The sequence below is a fragment of the Mustela nigripes genome, chromosome 14 (assembly GCF_022355385.1).
Source record: "Mustela nigripes isolate SB6536 chromosome 14, MUSNIG.SB6536, whole genome shotgun sequence".
Lineage (NCBI taxonomy): Eukaryota > Metazoa > Chordata > Mammalia > Carnivora > Mustelidae > Mustela > Mustela nigripes.
This window is the reverse complement of record NC_081570.1, coordinates 13,496,560-13,520,817: the sequence shown is the minus strand read 5'-3', so window position 1 is coordinate 13,520,817 and position 24,258 is coordinate 13,496,560. Positions and strand designations below refer to the sequence as shown.

General features: G+C 49.1%; 1 protein-coding gene across 2 annotated transcripts; it reads left to right on the top strand.

The window, feature by feature from the left end:
• Positions 1 to 5: 5 nt before the first annotated feature.
• On the top strand, positions 6 to 20,836 carry LOC132001667 (aflatoxin B1 aldehyde reductase member 2). Of its 2 annotated transcripts, none has more exons than XM_059376433.1 (7): positions 6 to 451; positions 3,387 to 3,574; positions 3,731 to 3,835; positions 7,184 to 7,280; positions 7,517 to 7,616; positions 8,233 to 8,362; positions 20,731 to 20,836. In XM_059376433.1, exons 1-7 carry the CDS (start codon positions 109 to 111, stop codon positions 20,743 to 20,745), a joined length of 978 nt encoding a protein of 325 aa, XP_059232416.1. In that variant the 5' UTR covers positions 6 to 108; the 3' UTR covers positions 20,746 to 20,836. The 2 variants fall into 2 exon arrangements, with proteins under 2 accessions (XP_059232416.1, XP_059232415.1); XM_059376432.1 differs by lacking the exon at positions 20,731 to 20,836 and adding an exon at positions 9,722 to 9,999 and having other exon boundaries at positions 13 to 451.
• Positions 20,837 to 24,258: the final 3,422 nt, after the last annotated feature.

The window sequence follows — 24,258 nt, the reverse complement described above, 5'->3', positions numbered from 1 at the left end:
CGGTGGGGCGGCTCGCGGCCAGTCCTTGCTCTCTCCTCGCCTCCCGGCTCCACCCCCGCGGCGGGGTGGGCGGGACTTGAGGCGCCCCAGGGCGCAGGCGCAGACCTCATGCTAAGCGCCCTGTCTCGAGCAGTGGCCGGGGCAGCGGTGCGCTGCACCCGCGGTTCCCCGGCGCCCGAGCTTCGCGCCGCTGCCGCTACCGCCGCCGCCACCATGTCCCGGCCGCTGTCGCCGCCGCGAGCCGCTTCCGGGGCCCCGGTCCGGCCCGCCACCGTGCTGGGCACCATGGAGATGGGGCGCCGCATGGACGTGCCCGCCAGCGCCGCGGCCGTGCGCGCCTTCCTGGAGCGCGGCCACACAGAGCTGGACACGGCCTTCATGTACTGCGACGGCCAGTCCGAGAGCATTCTGGGCGGCCTGGGCCTCGGGCTGGGCGGCGGCGACTGCAGAGGTAACCCCTATCTCCCCCTGCACGGTTCGGCGCCCACCCGACCCCAGCCGTGGCCTGGCCGCCGTCACGACCAACGGTTTCGGCCCCTGCGGGGCGCTGACTGCCCCGCGGACCCCTCCCACCTGCTCCTCAGGCCCCATGCACGTGTCGCCCCGGACAGACAGACAGATCTTTGTCCTGACCTCCTTTCCCTCCCCTTCTCTTTCCTCTGGGAGTCGCAGTCAGGAACCGCCCCCCGCCCCCTAGTCTTACCGCGAGGCTGGTCTAGTCCTTCGTTTCCTCCCCGCCTTGCTTCTTGGGGCACCTCTCTGCGGCAGCGGTCCCCAGAGCTATGCAGTACCCCCTCTGACCCTGTCAGGTGCCCCCAAATCGCCCCTCTCCCCATGGCTCCCTGAGTACCCTCTTCTCATCCTGGCCTTTCATCAGTCCGTAGACTTTGCTCTGTTCAGCTGGCAGTACCTGGCTCCCAGAGGGACCTGCAACTAGGTCACGAACGAGCTAGGGGATCGGGGTGGTATGGAGTGGGGAGGTTTGTTATGGGGCTCTAAGAGGGAGAGTGGGTCCACCCCACCCACAGGGAGCTTAGAGTCTAACGAGGAAGAAGAGGAAACACTTTGGAGGGATTAAGGGATCAGGAAGAGGTGTGAGAGAAAGTTCAGAGAACACTGGAGCTGGGCCTTAAAGAACCAAGTTCGCGGTGAAGAGAATGGGAGACAGCTGCATCAAAGCTGAGGGCAGGGCTATGCAGACCAGGTTTGGAAATGCAGCCTCTGGTGCGTGCAGGGACCGCCAGTACCCAGGTGCAGCTTGAGTGGAGGATATCAGTGCAGGACAGGGACTGTCCCTCATTAGCCTGATGCCCTTGGAAATGCCTGGCACGTGGTAGCAATATAGGAAAAGGGGGTTTGGAGCCAACGGCAAGGAAAGAATTCTTGTGATTCTTGAGACTTCTTCCATGCAAAACGATGCTTTTATCAAAGCCTGGGGACAGGCCTGGTGCGCAGAAAGAATACCACTGAGGTTGTGATGGGTGACTGATTATATTCTTTCAAGTTGGGAAGGTGTTTGGGACAGCACAAGCCTCCAGGGTATTTTGGAAACAAGGTTTCCAGGACCTTGAGGGGGCTAGCTATTGCTGGGAAGAGGTCATGGGGCACCTGGGTGGCACAGTTGGTTAAGTCGGTTGGTTCCTTGAGCTCTCATGTTGGACTCTGTGCTCAGTGCGGATTCTGTTTAAGATTCTCTCCTCCCTGAGTTTCTTCCCCCTAAAATAAATAAAATAAATCTTAAAAAAAAAAAAAAAAAAAGGAAAAGTTCATTTATTACCGTTAGTAAAAACTCAGTCACGAGGCCCTTCAGATGTGTATCGGTCAGTCATATGCCTGGAGGATCATTACCGACATGTCTTGCGGGGGTAGAGATAAAGGAGAAGTTTCTAAAGGAATTTTTATATGTTAAAGTAGGCTTACAGGATCCTGGAGAAAGGGGGGAAGTGGTCAGACTAAGATTACCTCTTGCCTTTAGCAAAGTATTAGCATCGAGGCGACTGAGTTCCTAGAGGCATGTCCCTCTGCCTGTTTCAAGGGCATGTCAGGAAATTTTATTTTTTCTTTTGCCTTTTGTCTCCCACATCTGTGGGCCCAGTAAATGTTCACCGTTACTACCGTCCGCTGCTTCTTCCTTTCCGCCTCTCCCGGCTCTTGTGCAGAACCCACCTGTGGGTCCTCCTCAGATTTGGAGCTTGGTAGATGTGGAGGAAGCTGTCAGACCCATGCTTTCTAGTGAACCCAGCTAGCTGCCCCCTCCTGAATAATGGAGATTTTGTTTCTGACTCGGTTTTTCTCCTCCAGCCCTCTCTGCGGACTGAGCCAAAGTCCGCAGGTTGGACTGGAGGCAAAGTTCACACCCAGAGTGCAGAGGATTTGAGAACTGGGGGAACATGGAGAAAGTGTGCACAAGAAGCCGTGGGACTGGTTCTCTCCCGCATCCCAAGGGATCATGTGCCTCCCCTCTGACCTGCTGAGTTGCCTTTGCCGCCTGTGAAAAGTGCACAGTCCTGACAAAATGAGCCGCTTGCTTGGCAGAACACGGTTTCCTTCTCCTGGGGGCTGTGGGTGGGTCGTGCGCATGCGCACGCTTCTCTGAGTCAGAAGGGGCAGGGTAGGGAGCCCAGCTTCTGCTCCTTTGACATTGTACCTGTCTCTCAGGTGGATCTGTGCCCGAGGCGCCCTCGGGGGCTGCTGCATCTTAGCAGAATTCTCGCCGTAGCCTCTTGCCTCCCTGTTCCCAGGCCTGCCCCCTCAAGTTCCCTCCTGAACACACACACAGGAAACATAGCTGACTTTGGTTGATGGGATTTGAGAAAAGTGTTAGCAGTTAGGTCTGCCACCTGTCCCCCTGTTCCCAGCCCAGGCCCGGAGTCGACACTCTTAAAACTCCAAATTGCAAAGATGGGCCTCACATACTGTGTGTGTGCCGTTCTGACTCTGCCCATTTTCCCAGGCTCGGGAATATGCTTCCTACCCTTCGCTATTGGCAGGGTCTCATTCTTAGAGACTCAGCTCCCAGGGTATCCCCACAGGGTGCCTTCCCTGGTCTTTCCAAGATGGCCACACCCTCTGTGCTGGGCTTCTTTAACACTGGGGGCCTTCCTCTGTTGTGCATACCTTACAACTTCACCTTTAGTCTGTGAGCTCCTTGAGTGGAGGGAGCAGGTGTGTCTCCCGGCAAGCCCTGGCTCAGTAACTACTACTAGTGATTGTAACCGCGGTGGACATTGAGAACTTACCTATTTAATGCTCATGATCTCCCTGTGAGGACAGTTCTGTTGCTATACCCCCATTTTACAGATGAGAGAACTGAGGCTCAGAGAACTGAAATAATTTAGACAGAGTCATCTAATAAGCCTCCTAACCATTGCACGCTCCCCTCAAAGTGAAAATCGCTACCAAGGCCAATCCCTGGGAAGGGAAGTCGCTGAAGCCTGACAGTGTCCGGGCCCAGCTGGAGACGTCCCTGAAACGGCTGCAGTGCCCCCGGGTAGACCTCTTCTACCTACACGCCCCAGACCACGACACCCCCGTGGAGGAGACGCTGCGTGCCTGCCACCAGCTGCACCAGGAGGTGAGGCCAGCCCCCGAGCCTCCAGGAGAGTGGAGGCACCAGGGTCATCCCAGAGCAGGGCCGGGGACAGAACCCACTCCCAGGGTCCCCACGCCTGTCTCCCCTTTGCAGTGTCCTGGGCCGTGGTGGGTTCTGACCGAGGTCTCTCCCCTGCAGGGCAAGTTCGTGGAGCTTGGCCTCTCCAACTATGCCTCCTGGGAGGTGGCCGAGATCTGCACCCTCTGCAGGAACAACGGCTGGATCCTGCCCACTGTGTACCAGGTGAGGGCCTTGGCCGCGGGGGCCTGACTGCGGGGCTGCTGCTGATGCGCGGTTCTCCAGCCCCTCTCACTGCCTCCTGTGCCCTCTCCATGGCAGCCTGTGGATGGCTCCCAGGGGCTGTGGGGATGACATGCGAGCTCCTCAGCTTGGCCAGCAGGCAGCTGCTGGCTCTGGGCCTGGCTCCCCTTCCTGCCCGCAGGTGCTGCTCAGGCCCTTCCTTCCTGCTCCCTGACTGTGGGCCTGAGCCTGGACCAGCCTTCCCCTTCTCCCGGGAAGGGGTGAGTGCTCAGGGCTCACTTAGCGGGCTCGTCCCCTGGAAGCCTTTCCCGATGTCCCAGAGGAGCCTCCAGTACCCAGACGGATACAAGGATTTTTGAGCCCCTGCTGTGATCACAGAACCCTCCTCTCTCGTGATCGGCTGTCTTCTTTCTGTGCGGGTGTATCTCTGTGACTGAAGTGTAGTGACACAGTGTTATATTAGTTTCAGGTGTGTGACGTATTAGTCTGTGCGATGCTCTGCTCCCCACAAGTGTGGCCACCCGTAGGTCAACATGCAGGCTGTTAGGATGCCGATGCCGTCTTCTCTGGTCCCTCTGCTCTACCTTTCACCCCTGCGCCTTACTCCATCTGTAACTGGAAACCTGTACCTGCCACTGCCCGTGCTCCCTTTTGGCCCAACCCCCAACTCCTTCCTCCCGACAGCTGGCAGCTTGTTCTCTGTGTATATGGGTCTGTTTCTGCTTTTTTGTTTTTTCATTTGTTCTGTTTTTAGATTCCACGTGTAAGTTAAACCATGCAGTATTTTTCTTTCTTTGGCTTATTTCTCTTAGCATACTCTAGGTCCTTCCCTACCGTGACAAAAGGCAAGATCTCCTCCTTTTTTTTTTTTTAATTTAAGATTTTATTTATTTATTTGACAGACAGAGATCACAAGTAGGCAGAGAGGCAGGCAGAGAGCGGGGGGAAGCAGGCTTCCCGCCAAGCAGAGAGCCCAATGTGGGGCTCTATCCCAGGACCCCGGGATCATGACCTGCGCCGAAGGCAGAGGCTTTAACCCACTGAGCCACCCAGGTGCCTCCTCCTATTTTTTTTTTTTTAAGATTTTATTTATTTATTTGACAGAGTGAGAGAGATCATAAGTAGAGAGGCAGGCAGAGAGAGAGGGGGAAGTAGGCTCCCTACTGAACAGGGAGCCCGATGCGGGGCTCGATTCCAGGACCCTAAGATCATGAACTGAGCCGAAGGCAGAGGCTTAACCCCCTGAGCCACCCAGGCGCCCTAACTCCTGGTTTTGACTCAGGTCTGATTTTGGTGTGACATTAAGGTCCGCGCTCAGCATGAAGTCTGCTTGAGTTTCTCCCTCTCCCTCTGCCCTTCACCCTCCTGCTCACATATGTACTCTCTTTCTCTCTAATAAATAGATAAATCTTTTTTTTTAAGATTTTATTTATTTATTTGTCAGAGAGAGAGAGCACAAACTGGGAGAAGCAGGCTCCCTGCTGAGCAAGGAACCCCATGTAGGACTTGATCCCAGGACCCTGTGATCATGACCTGAGCCAAAGGCAGCTGCTTAACCAACTGAGCCACCCAGGCGCCCCAATAAATAAATCTTTAAAAAAATAAATAAAAGGATAGCCACATGCAGAAGAATGAAACTAGACCGTTTCTTTACACCACACACAAAAATAGACTCCAAATGGATAAAAGACCCAAATGTGAGATAGGAATCTATCCAAATCCTAGAGGAGAACACAGGCAGCAACCTCTGTGACCTTGGCCACAGCAACTTCTTTGTAGACACTGTCTCCAAAGGCAAGGGAAACAAAGGCAGAAATGAACCATTGGGACTTTGTCAAGATAAAAAGCTTTTGCACAGCAAAGGAAACAGCAAAACCAAAAGGCAACTGACAGAATGGGAGAAGATATTTGCAAATGTCTTAGCAGATAAAGGGCTAGTATCCAAAATCTATAAAGAGCTTATCAAACTCAGCACCCAAAGAACAAATAATCCAATCAAGAAATGGGCAGAAGACAGGAGCAGACATTTCTGCAAAGAAGACATCCAGATGGCCAGCAGACACATGAAAAAGTGTTCCCCATCACTCGCCATCAGAGAAATACAAATCGAAACCACAGTGAGATACTACCTCACACCAGTCAGATTGGCTAAAATTAACAACTCAGGAAATGATAGGTGTAGGTGAGGATGCGGAGAAAGGGGAACCCTCCTACACTGTTGGTGGGAATGCAAGCTGGTGCAGCCACTCTGGAAAACAACATGGAAGTTCCTCAAAAAGTTGAAAATAGGGGTGCCTGGGTGGCTCAGTGGGTTAAGCCTCTGCCTTCGGCTCGGGTCATGATCCCAGGGTCCTGGGATCGAGCCCCACATCGGGATCTCTGTTCAGCAGGGAACCTACTTCTTCCACTCTCTTTGTCCCTGCCTCCCTCTCTGCCTACTGTGATCTCTGTCTGTCAAATAAATTTAAAAATTAAAAAAAAAAAAAAGTTGAAAATAGAGCTACCCTACGACCCAGCAATAGCACTACTGGGTATTTACCCTACAGATACAAATGTAGTGGGGCACCTGGGTGGCTCAGTGGGTTAAAGCCTCTGCCTTCAGCTCAGGTCATGATCCCAGAGTCCTGGGATCCAGGCCTGCATCGGGCTCTCTGCTCAGCGGGGAGCCTGCCTCCCTCTCTCTCTGCCTGCCTCTCTGCCTACTTGTGATCTCTGTCTGTCAAATAAATAAAATCTTTAAAAAAAAAAAAAAGATACAAATGTAGTGATCCAAAGGGGCACGTGCGCCTGAATGTTTATAGCCACAATCTCCACAATAGCCAAACTACGGGAAGAGCCCAGAAGTCCATCAACAGATGAATGGATAAGGAAGATGTGATGTATATACAACGGAATACTATGCAGCCATTGGGAAAAAAAAATGGAATCTTGCCATTTGCAACAAAGTGGATGGACTAGAGGATATTTTGCTAAGTGAAATAGATCAGAGAAAGACATTTCGTATCACCTCACTCATGTGGAATTTAAGAAAACAAGGATCATAGGGAAAGATAGGAAAAAATAAAACAGGACAAAATCAGAGATGGAGAACCATGAGAGACTCTTAATCACGGAAATAAACAGGGTTGTGGGGGTCAGGGGGCAGGGTAACTGGGGGATGGACATGAAGGAAGGCTTGTGGTGTTGAGAGCACTGGGTGTTATATAACACTGGTGAGTCACTGACCTCTACCTCTGAAATGAGTAATACATTAGAAGTTAATCGAATTTAAATTAAAAAAAAAAAGCTGCGGGGTTCCTTCCCTTGACACTAGCGACCTCCTACCCACAGGGAATGTACAACGCTACCACCCGGCAGGTGGAAACGGAGCTCTTCCCCTGCCTCAGGCACTTTGGACTGAGGTTCTACACCTACAACCCTTTGGCTGGTAGGGGCTGCTCGGCGGGGGGGCTCCCCCTGGGGTGGGAGGCCATTCCTGGCCCATCTCTGCCTCTTGCTGACACGGGAGGTGCCCGGCCCAGGGTCTGGGCAGCAGGGAGGGCTTTGAAGAGAGGCTGGGCCGTGGCCTTCATCCTTCCTGGGTTCTCCCCAACACCCCCACCAGTCCAGAACATCCTCTGGGAGCAGGGTGGGCCCATGGCTCTGATGGTGGTCTCCCCGCAGGGGGCCTGCTGACCGGCAAGTACAAGTATGAGGACAAGGACGGGAATCAGCCCGTGGGCCGCTTCTTCGGGAATAACTGGGCTGAGACCTACAGGAATCGGTGAGCCGGGGATGGGCTACATCAGGATGGGTGGGGTGCAGGGTCCCCTTTATCTGACTTGGAGAAATTCTAGGAGGTTTTCCTGGGGCTTCTAAGTCTTCCCTGATGTCTGGACCCATGTCTCTTGATTCCTGCAGAAATTACCAAACTCTGCTGGGTTTCTTGTTTTCTTGGGAGCTCTGTGAGCAAATGTCGACCCTAGGTCTTATACTGGGTCTTCCAAGGCCAGGCGCTTCCTTGAGGACTGCTTACCCCTTGCCAGGAAGGAAAGAGGGAGCCCTGGATCCATGCTTAGGAGGCCTGGGACTGAGGCCTGCCCCCACCCCCCACCCCCCATACTAGTTACCTTTGCTTCACCAGGTAAAGTAAGGGCAGGCAGTTCTGAAGAACTCATGAAGAGACTAAAGATGTCTTTGAGGTGTTTGGTGAGGCCCCTGCAGCTGCCTCCTGTGCCCAGTGGCTCTGCTGCCCCATCAAGCCAGCCCACTGCTGGAAGAGCACCGGGCCCCCCCTCTCCGCGGTGTTGGGTACACACGGCTGCTGTGCTTGGCTTTGTGGCTATACCTAGTGTGACCTCAGGTTATTAACCCTTGTGCCACCCCCTTCACCTGCCCAGCTTCTGGAAGGAGCATCATTTTGAGGCCATCGCCTTGGTGGAGAAGGCCCTACAGGCCACATATGGCAGCAGCGCCCCCAGCATGACCTCGGCCGCCCTCCGGTGGCTGTACCACCACTCCCTGCTGCAGGTGAGCCGGCTGCCCCTGTGGCAGAGCCAGAATTACCTGTAGGTCATTTCTGAGTCATGTGTTCTTTTTTTTTGCCCCCCAAGATTTGATTTGGGGGCGCCTGGCTGGTTCAGTTAGTGAAGCACGTAAAAAGACTTTATTTAGTTATTTATCAGAGAGAGAGCATGAGCACGAGCAGGAGGGAGGGGGAAGAGGGAGAAGCAGGCTGAGCAGGGACCGCCCCCCTCCACCCCACGATGCGGGACTAGATCCCAGGATCATGTCCTGAGCTAAAGGCAGACACTTAATTGACTGAGCCACCCAGGTGTCCCGGCATGTGATTCTTTTTTTTTTTTTTTTTTAAAGATTTTATTTATTAATTTGACAGAGAGAAATCACAAGTAGACGGAGAGGCAGGCAGAGAGAGAGAGAGAGGGAAGCAGGCTCTCCGCTGAGCAGAGAGCCCGATGCGGGACTCAATCCCAGGACTCTAAGATCATGACCTGAGCCGAAGGCAGCGGCTCAACCCACTGAGCCACCCAGGCGCCCCCCGGCATGTGATTCTTGATCTCAGGGTTGTGAGGTCAAGCCCCATGTTGGGCATGGAGCCCGTTTTTTGTTTGTTTGTTTTGTTTGTTTTAAGATTTTATTTTTCAGTAATCACCCCCAGTGTGGGGCTCGAACTCACAACCCTGAGACCGAGAGTCATATGCTGCACCGAAGGAGCCAGTCAGGAGCCCCACCTAAGCAGTTTTTCCCGGTGAGAGAGCTGGGGAGCAGCTGTTCCGCTGTCCTGAGCTATTGTCTGAGCACCAGGCCCCGGATGAGGGCTTCACATACACGTACTTAGTTACTCTTCTGGCCCTACGAAGTGCCATTCCCTCAGTTTTACAGATGGGAAAATGGGTTCACACCGCTGCGCAGGGGCTAGAAAATATCTCCAACCTCATTATCCTCACACACTCTTTGGCGGGAGTTGGAGCTCCCTATCTCTGTTTGGCTAAAACCCTTCTCCTGCATCAGCCTGACGTACAGCGTTTGACGTGCCTAGAGTAGTTTCCCACAAAACTGGGCTCAGTGCCTGGCCTTCCTCTTCCCTATAACCGTGCTGAGGATAGAAAAGACCAAGTCACTGAGAGGCGGAATGACTGAGCCCGGGGTACCAGCTGAGTGGCCGAGCTGGGCTCTGAGCCCAGGTCTGTCTGAGGATGAGCGGAGAGACAGCGGGGTTTGGGGTCACATCCTAAAAATCACTAAGCGCGTCAGGCTCCTATGGAACTCTATTCAGTGTGAATAAACATCCGCGCCCGGGTCCCGGCAGGGGCAGGGCGGGGAGGGCGGGCAATGGCTGGAGTCACAGCTGGCTGTCTCCCCTTGCAGGGCGCCCACGGGGATGCGGTCATCCTGGGCATGTCCAGCGTGGAGCAGCTGGCACAGAACTTGGCTGCGACCGAGGAAGGGCCCCTGGAGCCGGCCGTGGTGCAGGCCTTCAACCGAGCCTGGCACCTGGTTGCCCACGAATGTCCCAACTACTTCCGCTAGGGCCAGTCCCGACTCAAGCTGCCAAAGGTTTCTCTCTTTTCCATCACTTCTTCTATCCTCTATCCTGACCAGTCTGCCTTAAGTTGATTTAACATGGTCTTTTTTTGATTGTCTGACTTGATGCGGTATTTTTCTAGATCCCTCTCCCGGCTCCCAGTTGCCTTCGCTTCCCAGTCTAAAGGCTGGGGCTGTGGTCCGCTTGGGCAGTTCCTGTCTGAATAAAGCAGGCATTTGCCCGGGCTGTGGCCTAGGCCCCAAGGAAACCCCACAAACCTGTCTCCTTTACTTTCTGCTGCCTGTTTTCTTCCTACCTGGGGGCTTCCTGCCATCAGGGCAGAACCATGAGCTGGAGTCTCCGAGGGCCAGGGTAGAGCACACGCTGCCCTCAGGAGGCTCTCTCCCGCCTTCTGTCCTGAATCCAGCCTGAGCTGTCAACAGCAGGGCTGAGGTGGCCCTCGCTCGGCTCTGCACAGGGTCAGACAAGCAGGCTGTGCACCCTGAAGTGTACTTTTTCTTATTCAGAATCACCTCAGGAAATAGAGACACTTAGAACTAGAATCCCTGGGGCCAAAACCTCCTAAGCTGCTCCTGGCACCTCCTGAGATGCAGCGTGACATTTTTAACAGACTCTCCAGTTCAGCAGCGGCTTTACTCTTGTCCTGGTGAGAGATTCCTGTCTCCCTCTTGTCCATCGGACTCTCAGCCTTTCCCTGGGTCACCTGCTGTTGGAGGTGGAGTGTGGCACGGGCAGCCAGGGTCCCCATTTCCTTTGGCAAACCCCCTACTCCAAACAGGGGCACCCGACACTGGGGAAGAAAAATCCCAGGTCTGATGGTTGCTTCCCAGTGCAGAAAAATCCGTCTAGCCCTGGGTGGGGGGCTGGGGTGTGGGCCAAGCAGCCGAAGTCAGTACTTGGGGCTTGTTTATCTGGAAGTGAGGAAGGGGGCTCAGCTTGGAAATGCCAGACCAAAGCACCAATCAGCAGCACTATTTTCTTCTAGCAAATGTCCCATTTGCCATCTAGAGGGAGATACCTTGCAGACAAAATTGTATTCTCTACAAAACAGTCACCCTCCCTTGTCCTCATCCACAATAAAATGCCCTCAGCAGGGTGGGATATCGGTACCGTTGTACAATTAGCTCTCCTAAACCAAACTGCTTAAAATGACAGAATCCCCAAATTTAGATTAAAGATTCAATGCAATCCCTATCAAAAGTCCAACTGGTTTTTTGTTTTATCTTTTTTTTTTAAAACAAATTCATAAACAAATCCTAAAATTCATATGGAAATTCAAGGGACACAGAATAGATATAATCTTGAAGAAGAGGACTGAGTTCTCTGATTTTTTATTTCAAAACTTACCCAAAGCTACAGTAATAAGGGCAGTGTGGTAGTGGCATGAAGGTAGACATAAAGATCAATGAAATAGAACCCAGAGTCCAGAAGTAAGTACATATAGTACTTTCAGTTGATTTTAGAGAAATGTGTCAAGACAATTCAATAGGAAAAGAACAGTTTTCAACAAGCGAAGCTGGGACAACTGGATATCCCCATGCAAGAGAATGAAGTTGATCCCCTTCCTCACACCATCCACACTCACACAAGATGAACTTGAGGATGGTAGACCTAATGTAAAAGCTAAAACTGTAAAGCTCTGAAAATACAGGAGTAATCTTCATGAACTTGGGTTGGACAGTGATTTCTTTGATGACAGCAAAAGCACCAGCAACAGAAGACAAAAAAGAATTAGACATTATCAAATTTTAAAATATGTGTGCTTTAACGGATACCATCAAGAAAGTGAAAAGGCAGGGTGCCTGGGTGGCTCAGTGGTTTAAAGCCTCTGCCTTTGGCTCATGATCTCAGGGTCCTGGGATCGAGTTCCACATCGGGCTTTCTGCTCAGTAGGGAGCCTGCTTCCCCCTCTCTCTCTCTATCTGCCTCTCTGCCTACTTGTGATTTCTGTCTGTCAAATAAATAAATAAAATCTTAAAAAAAAAAAAAGTGAAAAGGTGGGGGGTGCCTGGGTGGTTCAGTCAGTTAAGCATCTACCTTCAGCTTAGGTCCTGATGCCAGCCAGGGTCCTAGGATTGAGTCCCACATTGGGCTCCTTGTTTGGTGGGGAGCTTGCTTCTCCCACTGCTTGTGCTCTCTCTCTCTGACAAATAAATAAAATCTTTTTTAAAAAGTGAAAAAGTGACCTACAGAATGGGGAAAATATTTTGCAAATCACATATCTCATAAGAAACTTCTACCTACAATATATTAAAAACTCTTACAACTCAATGGTGAAAGATAGAAAACCCAATTTAAGGGGCACCTGGGTGGCTCAGTGGGTTAAGCCTCTGCCTCCAGCTCAGGGCATGATCTCAGGGTCCTGGGATCAAGCCCTGCATTGGGCTCTCTGCTCAACAGGGAGCCTGCTTCCCCCTCTTTCTACCCACTTATGATCTCTGTCAAATAAATAAATAAATAATCTCAAGAAAACCCAATTTAAGAAACAGGCAAAGAGTATCTGAATAAACCTTTTCTGAAGAAAATAGACACAGGGCCAATAAACACATGAAAAGCTGTTCAACATCATTATCCACTAAAGAAAGTAAATCAAAACCACAGTGATACCACTTTACATGCCACCAGGATGGTTAAAGTGAAAAACAGACAGTAACAAGTGTTGACAAGGATGTGGAGAATTTGAAATCTCCCACACTGCTCGTGGGAATGTAAAATGGTGCAGGCACTCTGGAAAGCAGTGTGGCAGTTCCTCAAAAGATAAGACCTAGAGTTACCATATGACCCAGCAATTCCATCCTTAGGTACACACCCAAGAGAAGGGAAAACACACAAAAATTTGTACACAGATGTTCATCGTAGCAATAGCCAAAAAGTGGCAGCAGCCCAATCCATCTGCTGACAAATAGAGAAATAAAATGTGGCCTATCCATACGGTGGAATAGCAATAAGAAAGAATGAAGTAGAGAAGCATCTACCGTCTGGACGAGCTTTGGAAACAATGCTATGTGGGAGAAACCAGTCATAGAAGACCTAGTTGATGCTTTGGTTTACATGAAACGTCTGGAACAGGCAAATCGACTAGAGACAGAAAGTGGATTAGTGGTTGCCAAGGGCTGGAAGGGCACTGGAGGAAATGGAGAGTGGCTGCTAATGGTGGCTAATCTCATGGGGGGTGATGGAAAACTCTACAACTCTGATGACTGTACAACTCCAAATACCCTAAAAACCATTGACTTGGATGCTTCATGTAATGTGCGAATTATGTCTCAGTGGGGAATGCTCATCTGCTCCCCATTGTCTGAGAAGGGACCTTAAAGCCAGAGATGGCATCACCTGAAGTCCAATGCACCCACACGTCTGGCGTTGAAGGTGATCTCCAGCGGGAATGCCAGCTGCTGTGGTCAAGCGTAGACTCATGTGTGATGCCTCTACATAGCCTGGACTTCCTCAAAGTGTGGAGCTAGCTTCTGAGGGCAAGCATCCCAAGAAAACCAGGTGGAAGCCATAACGCTCGATATGTCCCATCTTTGGAAAATCCACAGCAGCACTCTTGGCTCATGGGTTGAGCGTCAACGTTATGTTGTAAAGGAGGATGTGAGAGAACAAACGGTCGTCTTTGGAAGACAACCTCTGTCACGGGGAGCAATAGTCTAGTGGTCAAGTCAAGAAGATGTGCCTTTGGACTGGCCAGGAGACCTTCAGTCCCGAGTAGCCCTGTTTGGGATGTGTCCTCTAGGTCATGTTCCATCTGTTAGAACTCTGAGGTAGTGGATCTCACACAGGTTTCATGGTTACTGGAATTCAGCCATTTCGTATCTAATGAGCTTTTTTAAAAGACAGAGGAAGAGAATTCTGGAAAACAGCACAAACTTAACTTCAGAGTGCCTGGGTGGCTCAGTGTGTTAAGTCTCTGCCTTCAGCTCAGGTCATGATCTCAGGGTCCTGGGATCGAGTCCCACATCCGGCTCTCCGCTCAGCAGGGAGCCTGCTTCCCACTCTTTCTGCCTGCCTTCGCCTACTTGTGATCTCTCTCTGTCAAATAAGTAAAATCTTTTTTAAAAACAACTTCAAACTAAGGAAACTGGTCTGTGGTGTATGAAAGACTGGAGAATGACGTGGAACAGATTTTGTGTACTCGAATTAACATGGCAGAAAGGCATCTACTGAAGCTAGAGGCTGGAGGGGGGCATCTGTGCTGACATACTTGCTCACGTCCCATTCTGGTCTGTTTGTCAGCATCACCAGTGTCGAATGTGGGGGTGAACATTATCAGTGGCTCAAATTTGCATTCTGAATACCTTTCAGAAACCATGTGGAAGGGGGGAATGTGAGGCTCCATACTACATATGATAAAGTACATTCGTATTCCATTGATTTTTAATTTAACAGGACAATTTTTTTAAAAGATTTTATTTTTCATGTATTTGAGAGAGAGGGAGCATGAACAGGAAGAGGGACAGAGGGACAAACAGACTCCCTGCTGAATGAGGAGCCCTATGTGGGGCTCCATCCCAGGGCCCTGGGATCATGACCTGAGCCAAGGAAGATGCTTAACCAACGGAACCACCCAGGTGCCCCAGGACTATTTTTAACGTGACACCATGGTGCATTAGAATTTGTGTGTGCTCATTGCAAAAACACTTCCATCTTTGATGCTGAACTTAGTAATTGAATTTAACATAGCCTTTACAGGGCACTTGGGTAGCTCAGTCAAACGTCCAACTCTTGGGGCGCCTGGGTGGCTCAGTGGGTTAAGTGTCTGCCTTCGACTCAAGTCATGATGCCAGAGGCTGGGATGGAGCCTGACATCAGGCTCCTTGCTCAGCAGAGAGCTTGCTTCTCCCTCTCCTTCTGCCTGATGCTCCTGCAGCTTGTTCTGTCAAATAAGTAAATAAAATATTTTATAAATAAATAAATAAATAAATGTCTGATTCATGATCTCTGCTCAGATCTTGATCTCAGGGTTGTGAGCTCAAGTCCCACGTTGGTCGTGGAGCCTACTTACTTAATTAATTAATTAAATTCACAAGAGTCCCACATGTTTTATCTTTGACAAGATGAACTTCCAAGAGGGGCACCTGGGTGGCTCAGTCAGTTAAGCTCAGGTCATCATCCCAGGGTCCTGGGATCAAGGTCTTCATCAGGCTCCCTGCTCAGAGGGAGCCTGTTTCTCCCTCTCTCTCTGCCTGCTGCTTCCCCTGCTTGTGCACTTTCTCAAATCAATAAGATAAAATAAAACAAAAAGATGAACTTCCAAGAGCTTTACTTTGATTGCATGAAGTGGACGGAAGAAAAGTTGAATGATTATTGGAATTAACTGATTTTCTATTAGAAGTGTCTGGCACTGATAGAAAACTGGCATTAGTTTCTATTTGTGAAGTGTTTCTGTTATTGATACCAACACACCAACAGCTACTGCTTGACTCCTGACATGCCTAAGGAAACTTGGAATGACAACTGAGCACATGTAATTGAGAAGGACAGTTATTTAATCTAGATCAAAAGTTCTGTGTCGGGGCACCTGGGTGGCTCAGTGGGTTAAGCCTCTGCCTTCGGCTCAGGTCATGATCTCAGGTCCTGGGATCCAGCCCCGAATCGGGCTCTCTGCTCGGCGGGAAGCCTGCTCCCCCCCCCCCCGCCTACTTGTGACCTCTCTCTCTCTCTGACATATAAATAAATATAATCTTTTTAAAAAAAATTTAAAAAGTGAAGTGTCATAGTGCTAAGAAAATGGACCTTTTGGGGTCACCCAGGTGGTTCAGTCAGGTAAGTGTCCGACTCTTGGTTTCAGCTTTGGTCATGGTCTCATGAGTCCTGAGATTGGGCCCATGTTTGGTGGGGAATCTACTTGAAGATTCTCTCCTTCTGCCCCTCCTGTCATTTGTGTTCTCTCTCTGTCCCTCTCTCTCTCTCATAAATAAATAAATCTTTAAAAAAAAAATCAGCTGGACTTTCTACTTTGCCCAAGGTCAGTCATCATCTCCAGACAATGGCAATCATTTCAAGACGCTCATGCTGACTGTCTTAGTCTCTCCTGGCTGCTGTAACAAAACACCACAGACTGGGGGGCTTAAAACAACAAATATTTGTTTCTCACAGTTTTTGGAGGCTGAAGTATCCAAGATCAAGAGCCAGCGGTGTATTCAGTGTCTGTGAGCACTCTCTTCGTGTTGTAGAGGCAGCTGCCTGTTTGCTGTCTACCCTCACCCGGTGGAGAGAGAGCGCTAGTCTCCTGTACTTCTTATTAGGACATTAGTTCACATCAGGGGGCTCGACCCTTGTTGCTTTGATGAGGGAACAGAAGGCTAGCTGAGGACAATGCACAGACTAAGACTTGCAACCACCACTCCCCCCAACCCCACAGGAGGGATGCGTGTGACATTCTTCCAAGAATCTCCCAACTGTCTTTTATTTATTTATTTATTTATTTATTTGAGAGAGAGAGAGAGAGTAAGAGAGCACAAGCAGGGGGAAGGAAAGAGGGAGAAACAGACTCTCCACTGAGTAGGGAGCCAGACAAAGGGCTCGATCCCAGGACCCTGGGATCATGAGCCAAGCTGAAGGCAGACACTTAACTGACTAAACCACCCAGGTGCTCCAAAGCTCCCAACTCCCTTAGCATTATGGCTTTCCTGGAGGGGAAACCAACCTTGACTTGACAATGGCAAGGCCTCCAGTATCTTGTAGATCCTCCCTAGCCTATGAGAATTCTTTTGAAAACTTCCCTTTTCCCTTACCTTCCCCAACCCCATAGTATATAGTCAGCCACCCCTCACAACTCTGGGACAACAGCTCTTTCTGCCCACCCCCCCCGGGTCCTGTCCCCGTGCTTTAATAAAACCACCATTTTGCACCAAAGACGTCTCAAGAATTCTTTCTTGGTCATCAGTTCTGGACCTCACTGCACCGAACCTCACCTATATTCCAAAACCACACCACATGGTGCCCAAATGTGGGGCTTTGAGTCTTTTCATCTGGACTCTGACCTTCAATGCGAACTTAGTGGGTACTTTCTCTCCTCATCCTTTATTCTCATTTCGGGAGCTCTTCAAGGAGTATGGTCTTATTGGGACACTTTCATGCCGACTGCTCAGGCCACAACCCTCTAGCCTGTGGCTACTCTGCGGGGAGGAGAAAGCCTGCCTTTCGGCTGGAAGTTAGTACCCTGGCTGGCATGTAAACTCGAATGAAACTCGAGTTTCATTCAGAAATGAAATTTCTGAATTTCATTTCAGAATGAGCATTTCAGATGCTCATTCAGAGCATCCAGAAACTCGATGCTCTCTCTTTACTCCTGTCCTTATACAGAGTCATCAGCCTTGGGCACAGGACAGCCAACTAAATCACCAGGATGGTTCCAATCTTAAGACAACATGTGAGGTTTCCTCCTGATTGATCTAATATCAACCCTTTACATCCCTGGTCTAGCCACTTCTGGCTGCAGGACTTCCACTGGGAGCTGGCCAAAACCAGGACCCAATTGAACTAAATAAAGCCCAGCTGGGAACCATTTTCTAGGGAAGTTGGCTGTAAGGACCACGTGTGTTGGAATGTTGCTTAGAACCATGGTGGATTTCTGGGACGCCTGGGTGGCTCAGTTGGTTGAGCGGCTGCCTTCGGCTCAGGTCATGATCCCAGCGTCCTGGGATCGAGTCCCACATCGGGCTCCTTGCTCGGCAGGGAACCGGCTTCTCCCTCTGCCTCTGCCTGCCTCTCTGTCTGCCTGTGCTTGCTCTCTGCCCCCCTCTCTCTCTCTGATAAATAAATAAATAAATAAATCTTTAAAAAAAAAAAAAAAAAAGAACCATGGTGGATTTCTATCTTTACTGCTTTCCATCACTGTTCTCTAGTAACTAGTTGAATTACAAAATTGGGTAATTTCCCTTGTAAAACTCTCCTAATGCTCTCCATGAATTAAAAATGGTAGGGGGTAACCTGGTTTCCAGGGTATAAGGCAGCATGGCACGTGTTTCAGTCCCTTTATCAGGCACCCATCTGTAGCCTAGGGTGCGATGGGGAAACGGAGGGCCACCAGCATCCCTCCTATGGGGACTTTTATGGCAGGAATGTCTTTATGGTGAGGCAGGATGGTGATCAATAGCGATTTTTTTTTTTTTAAGATTTTTTTTATTTGTCAGAGAGAGCGAGTGAATACAGGCAGACAGAGAGGCAGGCAGAGGCAGAGGAAGAAGCAGACTCCCTGCCGAGCAAGGAGCCCGATGTGGGACTCGATCCCAGAACACTGGGATCATGACCTGAGCCGAAGGCAGCTGCTTAACCAACTGAGCCACCCAGGCGTCCCAATAGTGATTTTTTTGTTTGAGGGACACCTCTGGTCACTTTTGACACACAGAAACACTGACAAAGGCTGCATGGGACCCCATCCCAGAGTCAGGGGATTTTGGTAATGGACCTTCTTTACTTTTGTGGGAACGTGGCCTCTGTAGGCTTCTTCACTCCCCAGGGACTTGGGATGCTTTTTAACCCAGTGGAAACAATTCAGTTTGCAAAACATAGGAAAGGACTGATCTCCTGTAACACTGCCGGCCTCAGTGGGATCTGTCAGATCTCTCTGCGGGAAACAGGGCGAATAGAAGCACCCTAGGTCCATCCAGGCTTTCGGGGCTCTAAATCAGGACCCAGACCTAAGGGCCTCTTGCAGAACATGTTTGGCTCGTAAAACTACCTCCTGACATACAGATGCTCATTCTCTAAAAAGGCCTCCTCCAAGGAAACCCAGGTTGCTGGAGGAAACAGGCCCTCCCAGACGAAGGGGACTCTTGATTCTCTATGACTGTTCTTCCTAATAGATGCAGGAGAAACCCTCACTCATTGCTCAGGTTAATGGCTATTGTAAGGGCCAATTTAGCCAGAGTGGCCCCACCTTGGTTGAACAGCCATTTTGTTGTTTATGCAGTAAAACTTAAATTGATGCTGCCCGGCCCTCCCGGGGAACTTAAAAGCAAGTCCGGGAAACCGGTCCCAGGTGACAAAGCCCAAACACAAGGGTGGGTCAGATCAGGTGGAAATAACAGCCCAAATACAGGGATGAGTCGGGTCAGGTGGAGATATCCAATCAGTAGAGTGCACATACGTCTCCCTAGCTACCAAGGAGTGTGGGCCCTGCCTTTTGGGCGCCAATTCTGACCAAGGTGATAGGCTAGTTCAAATGTCTACTATAGGGTAAATTGTAATTCAATTGGTCATTTATGTGTGACCTAGCATGACTGTGCAGCTTTCTTTGTGTGTTACAATCTCATTGTAAAATTTGTAGTGATGTCTCTTCTTCTTTTTTTTTTTTTAAAGATTTTATTTATTTATTTGACAGACAGAGATCACAAGTAGGCAGAGAGGCAGGCAGAGAGAGGGAGAAGCAGGATCCCCACTGAACAGAGAGCCCAACACGAGGCTCGATCCCAGAATCCCAGGATCATGACCTAAGCCTAAGGCAAAGGCTTTAACCCACTGAGCCACCCAGGTGCCCCAACGTCTCTTCTTCTGTTTCTGATGAAGGTAATATGTATCTTTTATTCCTGATCAGTCTAGCTAGAAGTTTACTAATTTTATTAATCTTGTCAAAGAACTTTCTTCAGGTTTTGTTTTTGTTTTTGTTTTTTGATTTTGTTTCACATGCCATTTATTTTGGCTTTTAGCTATATTATTTCTGTCCTAACTTTAGGTTTAATTGGTTCTTGTTTCTCTTGTTTCTTTTCTTTTTCTTTTTCTTTTTTTAAAGATTTTATTTATTTATTTGACAGAGACAGTGAGAGAGCACAAACAGAGATAGTAGGAGAGGGAGAGGGAGAATTAGACTCCCCAATGAGCAAGGATTCTCAATGTGGGGCTCGATTCCAGTGCCCCAAGATCACGACCCGAGCTGAAGGCAGATGCTTAACCATCTGAGCCACCCAGGTGCCCTCTTAAAGTGGAAGCTTAGATCATTGATTTGAGAAATTTCTTCTTTTATAATATGTCCTTATGTTACTATAAATTTCCATCTTAGTTTTACTTTATATCTCAGAAAATTTGATACATCATATTTCTACTTTCATTTGGTTCAAAATATATTCTAATTGCCCTGGCGATTACTTCATTGGTCCATGGATTGTTTAGAAGTGGTATTTAAGTGCTAAAGACTTAGAGATTTTTTTCCCCAGAAACAAATCATTCTGTTATTGACTTCTAGTTTACTTTCATTATAGTCAGAGAGATACTTTTATGGCTTGAATCCTTTTATTAAGACTTGTTTTATGAACCCCAAAAGGGCATATCTTGGTGAATGGGGACTTGAAGAGAATAAATATTCTCTTTTTGGGTTCACTATTAATTATTTTAAGTCAGTTAATAGTGTTGTTCAAGTCTTTTATGTCTTTACTGAATTTCTTTTTTATCTTTTAAAGATTTTATTTATTTATTTGACAGACAGAGATCAGAAGTAGGCAGAGAGGCAGGTGGAGAGAAGGGGGGAAGCAGGCTCCCTGCCAAGCAGAGATCCCGATGTGGGGCTGGATTCCAGGACCTTGAGATCATGACCTGAGCTGAAGGCAGAGGCTTAACCCACTGACCCAGCCAGGCGCCCCTCTTTCCTGAATTTCTGTCAATGATGATTAATTACTGTTCACAGTTACTGAGAGGAGTATGGAAATCTCCAACTGTAAATTGCATATTTATCTATTTCTTCTTTAATTATAACAATTTGTTTCATGTATTTTGATGTTCTAATATTAAATGCATACACACTTAGGATTGTTATGTCCCTTTGATTAACTGACTTCTTTGCTCTTATTTATTTTATTTTTTTAAAAAGATTATTATTTGTTTAATTTGTCAGAAAGAGAGAGACTGAGAGAGAACACAAGTAAGGGGAGGGAGAAGCAGGCTCCCCACTGAGCAAGGACCCCTGGGATCATGACCTGAGCTGAAGGCAGAGGCTTTAACCCACTGAGCCACCCAGGCGCCCCAAGGTATGTCTTTTTCCATCCTTTTACTTTTAACCTATTTTTATTTGTATATTTCAGTCAGTTTTTCATTACTTCCTATATAGTTGGGTTTTGCTTTTTGAGCCAATCTGACGATCTCTGGCTTATTTCATGGCAACATTTATATCATTTGTATTTAATGTAATTATTGATGTGATTGGGCTTAAACCTACCTTGCTATTTGTTTTCTGTTTGTTTCATCCGTTCTTTTTCCTTTTCTTCATATTTATTGGCCTTCTTTTGGCTTAATTCAGTATGTTTTTATGATTTGGGTTTACCTCCACTATTGCCCTCTTAGCCACTCCTCTTCGTTTTATTGTTTCAGTGGTGTTCTAAGGTTTATGATTTACATTTTTAACTTATCACAATCTGCCTTCTAATCATAGTACACCAGGTCACTTGTACTTAAAACAGTATACTGCCTTTCATTCCATTTCCTGTGTGCTATTGTTTTCTTTTTTTTTTTTTTTTTTAAGATTTTATTTATTTGTCACAGAGAAAGAGAGAGAGTGTGAGTGCACAATCAGGTGAAGCAGAGGGCAGGGCTGAGCAAGGAGCCCGATGTAGGACTTGATTCCAGGACCCTGGGATCCTGACCTGAGCCAAAGGGAGATGCTCCTACTAAGCCACCCAGGCGCCCAGTGTGCTATTGTTTTCATGTATTTTACTTCTAACTTTGTAGTAAACTTCTTCCTTTGCATTATAAATAATACATTGTTATTTTTTTCTTTGAACAGTATCTTTTTTTATGTTCCTACTAATATATAATTTATATGCTAGTTCACCCTTTTAAGGGTACAGTTCTTTCTTCTTTTTAAAGTTTTATTTATTTATTTATTTAAGTAATCTCTACCCCCAATGTGAGATTTAAACTCAGGACCCTGATCAACAGTCACATGCTCTCCAGACTGAGGCAACCAGGTGGCCCAAGGATACAATTCTGAAAGTTTTGACAAAGGCATACAGTTATGTAAGCACTAGCACAATTAAGATGTAGGACAGCTCCCTCACTCCCCCGGACTCTAAGTGGTCCTTCTGTCCTCCTACCACAGCCCCTGGTAACCACTGCTTAGATTTCCGTCTCTCTAGTACTGTCTTTGCAGGAATGTCCGGCAATGTCTACACTGCAGGAATGTAGAATCCTACAGTATGCAGCTTGGCAGATGAGATTCATCCTTGTGACTCCGCTGATCTCTTCATTCCACTGTATGAATATAGCACAGTATCCATCCTGCCATTGAGGGACATTTCGGGTGTTTTCAATTTTTGTCTATTACAAATAAAGCTTCTAAAGAACAGGTTTTGCTGTGAACGTAGGTTTTTGCTGAGACCTATAGTAAACTTATGTGTTTTTTTTTTAATTTATTTATTTGATAGAGATCACAAGTAGGCAGAGAGGCAGGCAGAGAGGAAGGGAAGCAGGCTCCCTGCTGAGCAGAGAGCCCAATGCAGGGCTCCATCCCAGGACCCTGGGATCATGACCTGAGTCGCAGGCAGAGGCTTTAACCCACTGAGACACCCAGGCGCCCCTAAACTTATGTTTTTGTTTTTGTTTTTAAGATTTTATTTATTTATTTGACAGAGATCACAAGTAGGCAGCGAGGCAGGCAGAGAGGCGGGGGGGTAGCAGGCTCCCCGCTGAACAGAGAGCCCGATGCAGGGCTCCATCCCAGGACCCTGGGATCATGACCTGAGTCGAAGGCAGAGGCTTAACCCACTGAACCACTCTGGCGCCCTGGTAAATTTACGTTTAACTTTATAAAAACGCAATGATCTTTTTAAAAGGTCAAAGATGGGGGCCCCTCCCTGGCTCAGTCGCAAGAGCGTGTGACTCCGGATGTCTGAGTTGTGAATTCAGCCCCACCTTCGGTGTAGAAATTACTTAAATAAATAGACTAAAAACAATGGTTGAAAATGAAAGTGTTTTATATTTCTCCACCTTGACCACCCCAGCGCTTCCCTTTTTTGAATTTGTAAATCAAATTTCCTTCCGTCTGAAAAGACTTGCAGCAGAGCGCAAGTTTGCTACTCTGAATTCTACACCTCCGCTTGTCTGAGCAAAGTCTTTATTTTGCCTTCACGTTTGAACAGTATTTTCTTTTCTTTTTTTAAAAAATTTTTAAAAGATTAGGGGGCGCCTGGGTGGCTCAGTTGATTGGACGACTGCCTTCGGCTCAGGTCATGATCCTGGAGTCCCAGGATCGAGTCCCACATCAGGCTCCCAGCTCCATGGGAAGTCTGCTTCTCCCTCTGACCTTCTCCTCACTCATGTTCTCTCTCACTGTCTCTCTTTCAAATAAATAAATAAAATCTTTAAAAAAAAAAAAAATTTTTTTAAAGATTTTATTTATTTATTTGACAGACAGAGATCACAAGTAGGCAGAGAGGGAGGCAGAGAGAGGGGGGAAAACAGGCTCCCTGCTGAGCAGGAAGCCCAATTCGAGGCTTGATCCCAGGACCCTGGGATCATGACCTGAGCCGAAGGCAGAGGCTTTAACCCACTGAGCCACCCAGGTGCCCCTTGAACGGTATTTTCGCATGGGTATACGTGTTCCAAGTTGACGGTTCTTTGTCTTCAAACTTGACCCTGGCATTCCACTGGGACGCGCGCTGGAGCCTTCGGCAAGTTCCATCGCAGTCTCCTCTGGGACCGCAGGGCGACAGGACAGCCCGAGCACCGCCGCCCCCCGCGCCCGCCTCTGTCCCAACCAAGACTTCATTTTAGGTAGGAAAACCATCCCTGGGACGACCCCGGAACGATTCCGGGACCTCGGGACGATTCAGGGCGAGGCCGAGGGAGATGCGAGGCATGGCCGCGAGGCCCCTGGAGTCCCAGTACTTAGCTTTGGGGCTCGCTCGTAACCCTCGCACTGGAGCACCCTCCCGACCTGCGGCCGAGCCCCAGCTCACCTGCCAGGCAAGCGCCGGGTCCCCGAAGTCCGGCGAGGGGCGTGCGCGCAGTGGGGTCCGGGTGGGGAGGGAGAGTAGGGCGAAGGGGGAGGTGCGCACACTGCCCCGCCCCTCGGCGCTCCGCCCCCAGCCCCTGTGGGCGGGGCCCGAAGCCCCTCCTTAAAGCGGCGCGTGGGTCGCACTGGTTAGTGCTTCCCGCTCACCGCAGAGACCCCTGGGCTCTCGACCGCGGGCAGGACTGACGGCTTCGGCCCCTCCAGGCCGCCGGCCTCCCCGCAGCCCTGTGGAACCCCTGCTCCTCAGGCCCCGTGCACGTGTCACTCCAGACAGCCAGACAGTGATTTGTCCTGAACTTCCTTTCCTCTCCTTTTCCCTTCCCAGAAGGTAGCCCAGGACCCTCCCTCTGCAACGTGCCACCCCAGGTCCAGTGTGGAACGACTTGGTTAGGTCTTCTAGGGGGCCCTGAAAGC

Bases quoted from the DNA above. Each gene is read 5' to 3' on its own strand.
- LOC132001667 (XM_059376432.1), top strand. From the start codon at position 109: ATGCTAAGCGCCCTGTCTCGAGCAGTGGCCGGGGCAGCGGTGCGCTGC. The intron at 452-3,386 runs GTAACCCCTATC...CTCCCCTCAAAG, and splicing joins GGGCGGCGGCGACTGCAGAG to TGAAAATCGCTACCAAGGCC. The intron at 7,281-7,516 runs GTAGGGGCTGCT...GTCTCCCCGCAG, and splicing joins CACCTACAACCCTTTGGCTG to GGGGCCTGCTGACCGGCAAG.